The sequence below is a fragment of the Atta cephalotes genome, assembly GCF_000143395.1.
Source record: "Atta cephalotes unplaced genomic scaffold scaffold00013, whole genome shotgun sequence".
Classification (NCBI taxonomy): Eukaryota; Metazoa; Arthropoda; class Insecta; order Hymenoptera; family Formicidae; genus Atta; species Atta cephalotes.
Window position 1 is genome coordinate 3,001,695 of NW_012130077.1, and position 9,972 is coordinate 3,011,666.

At 27.8% G+C, this 9,972-nt stretch overlaps 1 protein-coding gene across 1 annotated transcript in view; it reads right to left on the reverse strand.

Annotated features, from left to right (window-relative positions):
- Positions 1–9,972, reverse strand: part of LOC105617694 — a 14,210-nt gene that overhangs the window by 3,572 nt on the left and 666 nt on the right. The window contains exon 2 of the mRNA XM_012199250.1: positions 4,017–4,287. Within this exon, the coding sequence (XP_012054640.1) occupies positions 4,017–4,287 (271 nt within the window). The remainder of the gene's footprint in view (positions 1–4,016; positions 4,288–9,972) is intronic.

The window sequence follows — 9,972 nt, forward strand, 5'->3', positions numbered from 1 at the left end:
TATTTATTATATATATATATATATATATATATATAAAATTATAAAATGGAAAAATATTATTCTTCTCTTCTTCTTTCTTTTTCTCTGTATTTCTTATTCTACTATATTATAAAATATTACACAACATATAAACATATAAATATATACACAACGTATAAACTGTTATACAATTTACCATGTTTTAAAAATTAATTTATAAATTAAACTGGTCTAGTAAATCGATTGTAGCACAGATAAATAGCACAAAATTTAATATATTGTTCTAGTTTGATCATGTTGCGTCTCGCGGAATGATAAAAGCTAACTAACATAGAATACTTTCATCAAAGATAAGGAAGCATTTCAGCTTACTAGTTTCAGTTAATCTAATCTGATTATTTTCATTTGTAGACGTTAATATAGACGTATAATACAGATACAATTAGAGCATATATGATAGGAGAACATTGTTAGAAAATTGAATAGAAAATATCTTTGCAAATAAGATGAATATTATTATACATTTACTTATGTACATAATTGTAAATAATACATGGAAAACACGATGTTATTGAAGTATCTAAAAATTTTGCTAGATACAGCTCTAAAAATAATTTTGTTATATTATCAAAATAATTATGCAAAATGCGATTTTATGCGATTAAACTAATTGTTAGAACGTTAACAGTATAGAACGTATAATATTAGTCGTCAATGTTCTATCTAAAAGGAAAGGATTAAAAATTTTAGTTTAATAAACTTTAACACTTATACATATATAAATTGTATTATATAAAATTGGAAACTATGATCTTCTTTTTCTGTCTATTTATGTCTATATCTATTGTATACATCAAACTTGACATATCCTAAAATAGGACGCCAGTGAATCACAGAAAACACATTACAAAGATTATATAGACTAACAATATAATGAACAGAAGATCTCTTTGCGTTATAGCAAGATTATATCGTTGACATTAATTAGGTTATCGATTATTTTATTCATTGAAAGGGATCACATTTATGGTTAAAATGTTTGAATACATTTTATGATTGTATAATATTAATAAATTAAATATTAATAAATCACCAAACATCAACCAGCTGGGCTATAATAGCTCTGTTTTTGCATTCTATTGAATTTTATTCAATATAACTAATAATATCTTGTGATAATAATTATAATATACATCCATAGGAAAATAATATATCATATTTATTATATTACTTAACTGCTTTATTAATTATCAATAATTAATTATCAAAATCTTATAATAAAGCTTTTATAATTATATTACAAAAAAATTATATTACGTTAATCTTATGTGCGTATTTTATATTCGGCAATAATCAAATTTTAATTTTTTGTGTTCTAATAATTAATAATAATTAATAATAATACGTGGCACCCAGACATTACAAATTTATTATATATCAATTACTTCAGTTTTATTACTATATACATCTTTTTTATTATTATAATTAAAAATATTACAATTAAAAATTAGAAAAATTGTTCTTATTTTTGTTATATTAAAATTATACACATAAAAATATATAATAAACAACAAACAAATTATAACTTCAAATACATTAATGTGTAATAATTGTTCTTATCACATTAAATTTTCAGTACAAAAATATGTATACACATATATTACAATATATAAAAAATTCTCTATATTTTATCTATATATATATATATATATATATATATATATATATGCATATATACACACACACACACACACACATATATATGTATATTCATAAATTGAAAATATTAAACTGTTATTAAATTAATCAATTACGTATTTTTGTGAAAATTTTATTGTTCCTCTGATGGATTTTGCTCATTCAACTTATTTCTACGAAAAGTCCATAATCCTCCTATTAACCACAAGAAAACACAAGACAGGCTGAGAAAGGACGTGAAATAAAGCGCACCCACATAATTATTTGTTGAATCATGCACTAAACCTGAAAAAAATATTTAATTTTATTAAAAATAGATAAGATATATAATAATAATAATAATGAAATAAGATAAATAATAATAATGTTGCCCTGTAAAATATTTTAATTATAATTATATTAACATTAAAAAAAATTGTAGGCTGCTTTTATTGTATATTTAAAATTTTTCTTTACCGATAATTGGTCCCATGCTGATAGACAGGATGCCATTACAAACCATCTGAATACCGGATGCAGCCGGTAACCTCTCCAATGGTACGTAATCAGGAATGATTAGAGCTTGGAAGACAGCTTTGGTTCCCTTCGCCAATCCGATGATCAGGGCTACTCCGATTACAATGATGTAAGTATCACCCCATGTCGATAGAACTGTCAAGAAACTATTATGAGAAATGATTTTATACAGAAGTTTACATAAAACATAGAAAATGTAAAGATCAATAAGAGTGCATATAAATGAATCCAGATAGATATAATATAATATTAATCAAATAACCAAATAATATTAAAATATATTATAATATACTAAAATATAATATTCAGATATATGTTACAATATAACATTGTGAATTCAATCGTGATTTGATAATTATTATCGATTATCATACGATGTGCACTTAATCATGCATCTAATCAACCCACCCCAAAGATCACCTCGTGAAGAGATTCCTCGGGTTCGTATATTTTACGTGGCAGTACGTACTAGTCCTTCCAAAGATTGATCCCAGCAGAGATAGCACATAAAGATTCCTGCAGGTCCAGCCTGTTTTTTGTGCCAACAACGGTATACAAAGACGTCCCATAATATCTGCGGCAGCTTGAATCGACATTATTGTAGCTATCGACGTTCTGTCGAGATTCGCCAATTCGGCTAGGACGAAAGGTATCGTTGCATTGAAATTCGTTTCGGCCACCAATGAAACGCTCATACCTGTTTTTGAAGCATTACATACATCTCTCAAGATTTTCATTTCGACAAAACTTGTGAAAAATCAATTGTGTTCGTACTATACCTAATACTATCGCTATATAATGATTATCACGAAGAAGATCGAGGTCCATATTTGCAACAATTTTTTTAAGAAACGAAGTTTGTTTATTTCTTTTCACTTCTGTTTCGCTGTTCTCAAAATAATAGTTCGATTGTCTTTCCTCTTCAGCATTCCGTTTATTTAATAATCGGCATTGAATAGCATTTTCCACATTTGTCTTATCAACACATGAATTTTCCTCTTTCGATATATTAATAATTTTGTCCATCAGAACACTTTGCTAAAAATGAAAAATGAAAGAAAGCCATCTAAATATAATTTACATTTCGTATATTGTTGATATGATAATAGACCGAAATATGAAAAAAAATGAAAAATGAATAAGAAGGTGTAAAATTATGCCATTGCTCACGTACCTTTAACTCACCTCTGTCTGCTTTCTAAACGGTTTTAATAACGATGCACCCATAAGAGAATGTGAAGCGATTCCAGCAAGGATCAGGAGAGTGCCGGTCGTGGCAAAATTTTCAAGAAGTACGTCTATTAAAAGGGGCATTAAAATTGGACCCAGACCAGTTAAAGTAATTGAAAAACCCATGGCTACATTACGTTTCTTGCGGAAATATGTGTTCAGAGCTAATGTTGTCGCTGGAAAAAGAATTCCTTGGCCGATTCCTGTTATATATGCGTTTTATAATTAACACTGTCAACTTTTGAAAACAATAATTGTGTAATTAATATATAAGAATTCAAATCCTTTTAATTATAAAGTGATTTTAGAGATCAACAATAATTCAATTACGTTACTACCTGTTCTGATAAGTGAAATTACTAAAGTACTAAAAGCTGTAACATTAAGCGTAACTAAATACTGAACAAAAAATATGTTGCAACAATTATGCTTTAAAGATTCCTTTACTTTGTTTACGTATATTATTGCTTTATTCTGCGCAAGTCCATTTTGCTCGATAGAATACAGTGGCGCTCAATATAAACGATTAAATGACTTGTCATATTATATCTCTCTCATTCACGCCTTGATATTTTATAGTGTGAATTATTTACCAATGATAACGCAATAAGTGATAATAAGAGTTGGGAGAGACACGGCGAAGGCAGCGGCGCAGATTCCGAGAACGACTGTCAGACTGCCGAAATATGCGACCTGGCGAAAAGCGAATCTCTTCATCATTGGACCGCTTATAAGACCGAGACTGCATGTTATTGTTCCATTAAGATGAAGAATTAGACTTGTTTGTGTCGCAGTAATGCCGAGACTTGCGAAACGTTCTGCGAAGATAAGGCCGAAACATTGCTGGACTGGGAGTACGGCTAGCTAACAAAGGAAATTATTCTCGTGAAACTATATCGTTCAAATTTCGTAATATCGCATCTTCTAGAATATTATCCATTAGGAAATTTTTGGATAAAAAAATTATAATCTTTTGAGAAAATAAAAATATAAATTTTATAAGAATGACAAAATATCTAAATTTATATTATTATTTGCACAGGACTTTTATGTCTTATAAAAAGTAAAATATTATCAAATTTATTATTAAAAATATTATAAATCGACAGGATATATATAATGTGTTTTCTGTAACATATCATATAAAATGTCTCCATTGTTTTTTGATGATACGAGAAAATACCAGAGGATCTTATTCGAACGATATTCTATTGACATCAATGATAAGCAAAAAATTTTTCTCATATTTTTTTAGACGTCAAGGTCACCTCCACTTTTTTAAACGGAATTGTATGATTTTTTACACAATATGGTTTTTTTTTTAATTATTCTACATAAATATAAAAGTATTTTTATATCACAGGCAGTGATATAAAAAAACCAATTGTTTACAAGATATTTATACTTTATTTTGATATATATTGACATAAAATATAACTCGCAGAATAATTAGAGGAATCATATTGTTAAAAAAAATCATATAATTCCATTTAAAAAATTGGAGGTGACTTTAAAATCTAAAAAAAAATGATTTTGAGAAAAATTGTTGCTCATCATAATATGTGCTCCTTCGAATTGAACAAAATCCCCTGCGATATTTTCTCGTATAATCAAAAATTAAATGATCAAGAGAGAGTTAGAGGAAATACCTTGTATATATAAATTTTTGAATGATTTTGTTCATAAATGTTTATTTATTATTCGAAGAAGCTTCAAATTATTAAAACTAATTTTGAGATTAAAATTAAAATTGGAGAATAAAATATAGAATAAAGTTTTTTATATAGCAAATAGTCTCATTTCATTATTAAAAAAACTTACATTGATAATAGTCACGCCAACGACAATCACCCATGCCCAGCCCTGATCTGTCATATCACTTGCCATTCTATTAATCGTATCAGTCACTATTCTGTAAGTTTATCATGAGAGCGTAAATTCCTAGAGATTTTCAATTGCAGCCCGTGTTCATATCATCGACAAACTGCAAACCTAACTGCTAGACAACGAACACACAATCACAAATTTAATTGGACAGGTGATAAGATATGCGCTGCGGATAAAGCCCCTCTCATTTCGATTCAGTTGCTATGTATATGCATATAATTTATGTACACGTATAAATTATAATTATAATATAAGATAATTTATGTATACACATAAATTATCTTTTCTTATTAAAAATAATTTTTTATTACATATTCATATGTTTATGCCTTTTATCATAACCGTGTGATCTATTAAATATTTCTTCAATTAATTAATAAAACAGTGATATTTAATAGCAAGAACAAGCTCGCAATTACTCGTCGTAATTCAACTCAATTGACTCTATTACATCGACCTCTATTACATCTATAACAAAAAATAGAATAACGACTTTGAAAAGTTGTTTAAATTATAATAAATAATTTTTTAGCTTTAATAAAATTTTATCGATAAAATTTTTTTGCTTAATATTTTTGTTTAATTTTTACAAATTTACTTTATTTATAAGTTGACAACAAAATTAACATTGTTTCGAATTATTTATGTCTCTTAAAAATTTTTTAGTAAATTAAAAAAAAGTGCAAATGAAAACACATTTGCTTAATCAACTAGTTATTTAAACGGTACAGAAGTAGTACTGAAGCAATATGTTTAACTTGTTATTCTGTTTGTTCTTTATTATAGCGCCTTGGCTTCTTTATCTATCTTAATAACTCATAATCAGTCGTTCTCCTTTCTTCTCGTGCGAATTGCTTACTTTATAATCAAGCAAAAACATTTAATCAAGTCGTTAAGCCTCTGCCTTAGCAAGCAATTATATCGGAGTGCATTCTTAAGTACAACTGGAAAATTTTTCAATAGCGCAATGTATTATCACGTTAACACTCACGCGCACGTCAATTTTAAAAATTTATATAAATATTAAACAAGATTTTTGAACATGTTTTGATATGAATATTCGGCGCATAAAACCAAGAAAGATATGTTCCGGCACGAACTGAGGACGATCCGAGACTGGCCGAAGAGAAAGAAGCGCGATGAAAACCGGCTCCACTACTCTATTCAAGACCGAGCATGTGATCGTTCGTAATATTTTGACTCGCTTGAACGCATGCGAGCAGTTGAGGATACTTATTATTTATAGTCATTTTTTTTGTGAACTCAATGCAAATTATATATATTGGATTGTCCAGAAAGTTCGTGCCAATGTTGAAGGAAAATTGAAACACAGAAAATTTTAATTTAATAAATGTATACTAACATTTAAATTTTAGTCGGCACGAACTTTCCGGACAACCCAATATAATAATAAAATGTGTCTCATTATGTAGCGTAAATGACACACTTATTTAAATGACAAACTTGTTTATCACACTGCTTACGCTATATCATATTTGTGTTATATCAGTCACAATTCTCGTTTCATTGAAATATTTTACTGTAATTTGATATATAAAAATGCAATTTTTTCAAAATAGAACATAAACAGATATGAAAATAAATATTGATTATTAATGGAATATTTATCAAACGTATTCAAATTGATAATTTTTTTTCGACAACTTTATGTAAGAATATGATGATTAGATCTTTTTATTTATGTAAAGAATAATAACTGATTTGACATGAAATTTTGCGGATAAACAGAAGAAAAATGAGTCTGTTGTAGAAATACACATAGCATAGCATCTACAGTAGATAAGATATAGTTCATCGGAAAGATTACAAATTATATAATATGAAGTCATTGAGCATTTTTCAAGTACTTTGATCCACTTTAATGCAACAAAATTATTTTTTTTTTAATAGAAAACTAATTGTGTTATAAAAATAAATTATTAATCTAAGAAAAAGTTACTTTGAAAAGTACTTTGAAAAAGAATGATTTATTTAATCAGTTTTTATGCCGTACTAAATTGAAAGAATTTGACATAATTGATAAAAATACATTAGATAATTTTATAAGACTATATTAAATTTAAAATGTTATTCTGCTGCATTCTGTTGTAATTTCTTAACAATAGCAAGTTGTCTACAAAAGACACGATATAAAAATTCAATACTCCACACGACAGATGTGACGAGTATCATGGCAGTCATCACGTGAAGACAGATTTTGTAGCTACCGCTGATATCTCTGATATATCCTTTTTTAACAAAAAATAAAGAATTAATCTACGCGCTATTATTTTAATACATAGAAACATTATTATCTCGTATATTATTATATAAAAACGTACCAATTAAAGGACTCATAGTAATTACACATAAGCCTTTAAACACCATAAACATTCCAAATGCACTTGGTAGCTTCTTCAAAGTACAACATTCGGATATGCAGAGATTTAAATTCACCAATGTAGCGCCACGTAAAAATCCAGCTATTACTAATGTGACAATCAATGGTGTTTTTTCTGATTGTTCCGCTAATACTGTGTAAAAAAAAGAAATATTACATTTTTCTACTTCATAAGTTCATAAGTTTTTGTAAAATTGTATTCTGTATTAAAGCTTTTATTATTGACCAACTGTTTTAATTATAAATAAATATCACATTTCTTTTAATAAAAAAAATTACTTTGATAATTAAATATAATTTTAAGTGAATATAATTAAATAAAATATAAATGCTTATTGCAGTAATGAAATTTAATAATAATAGCACTTTTAATCTTAATGACAGAATTACTGGAGCGTGTGATTCCAACGAGGAAGCTGGAGATCCAGAAAATTATGCGTTTTTTCCAACCGAATTTATCGAATAATGTTGGCAACAGCAGTCTAGCGAGGATATCGGTGAATGCAGTCAGGGACAGACAAAAGGCTACCTCCGCTTGTTTCAATCCTGTCATTCGTCAAGTTCCTACGAGTAGTTTATGTAACTCACGAGCAGTACCGTAGCGAGGATGTTTGCTGAGATCGGTGTCTTTCGAGGTCCCTATAATATTGCTCTAAACAGATTTGTTTATATGCAACGCGAATAATAACTTTCAATATTTCCATGTTTAAAACACAAACAGGGGAGCTCTTTTAACAAGGTAATATACATCCTTTGCTACGGTACTGATTACATTTAAATTATACATTTACAACTCTCACCAAGATCCGAGAGAAAGAAAGGAGTCATTAATTTAAAGTTTGACTCAGCCACGTAAAAAAAGCTGCAACCTAGAGCTACATTTAAATAAATCGAATTTTTGAGAAGATCCAAGTCAAAACATATTTGTAGTTTCTTCATAAACGATTTCTTTTGAGGTGAGAGTGTTTCAATATCTGAGATTTGATCTTTGGTCCACATTGATCCATTTGACATCCTTCGTGCTTTAGTAGGAGTTTGTTTCATTAATAACGCTTCGTTCTCTCGTTCTTCATTAGACTTTTTCTAAGAAGAAATATATATGTCTTATTAGATTTCAATAATATTATTATATAAATAAGTTATAAATACACATACTCTTTTTTTAATAACTTAATATAAAAATTCGGGATGTGAAAAATTTGGAACTACTTAATAATTCAATATTTTATAGATTAAAATAATTACCTCGACTGGTAGTGTTGGCGATTGTTTTTCAAGTGGACGTAACAAACATGATCCCACTAAAGAATGTAATGCCCATCCCCCAGCGATAAGTATTGTGCCGCGAAATCCGTATATGTTCAGCAGCATATGTACTAACTGTACAATTAAATTGTTAATTTAAACATTTTTTCTTTTCCTAAATATCTATGTACATCACTTACCAACGGTATGAACATCATTGCCAACGCGTTCCCTGCCATGGAAAAGCCTACTGCTTGTCCACGTTTTTTGTCGAAAAACGTATTTAATGCGACGAAGGAGGAAGCCATGGCAAGGCCAGTACCTAGACCTACCATAAGATAAATTATAGTTATAAAATTAATTTTATTTATAAAAATTTGCATCTTTTAGACGAAAAAAAGTTATATAATTGTTAGATTCTATATATATTTATATATTTATATACCTCCTAATACACTATAAGAGCAAATAATATATGGTATACTATTAGCTTGTGATGTAATTATTAAACCACTGCAGCTTAGCAAAGACCCAAAAAATGCGACTTGTCGGTAAGAATATTTTTTAATAAAGGACCAACTAAAAAACCTGTAAATTTATGATTATTTTAATAAGAATAAATAATCTTCTTTTTAAAAATGACATAATAATTACAATTTTTGTAAATTAAATTACAAAAATCATTTACCTGAAAAATTGACAATGGCATCTAAGACGCTCATTATAATTGATGTCCACGTGGAGTCAACATTAAGATCCTCCAACAGATCTTTAAATAGTAATCCGAATGATGGATCCAGGGATCGCAAAGAGAGCTATAATTTACGTTGTTATTAATAGACAAATAAGATTTTTCTATATACACACACATATATATATATATATATATATATATATATATATATATATATATATATATATTATTATTATTATACTAGAATAAGTAAAGTACTACTTACTTACTTACTACTTATTATTAGTATTACTTTACTTTTACTTTTACTTTAACTTAACTT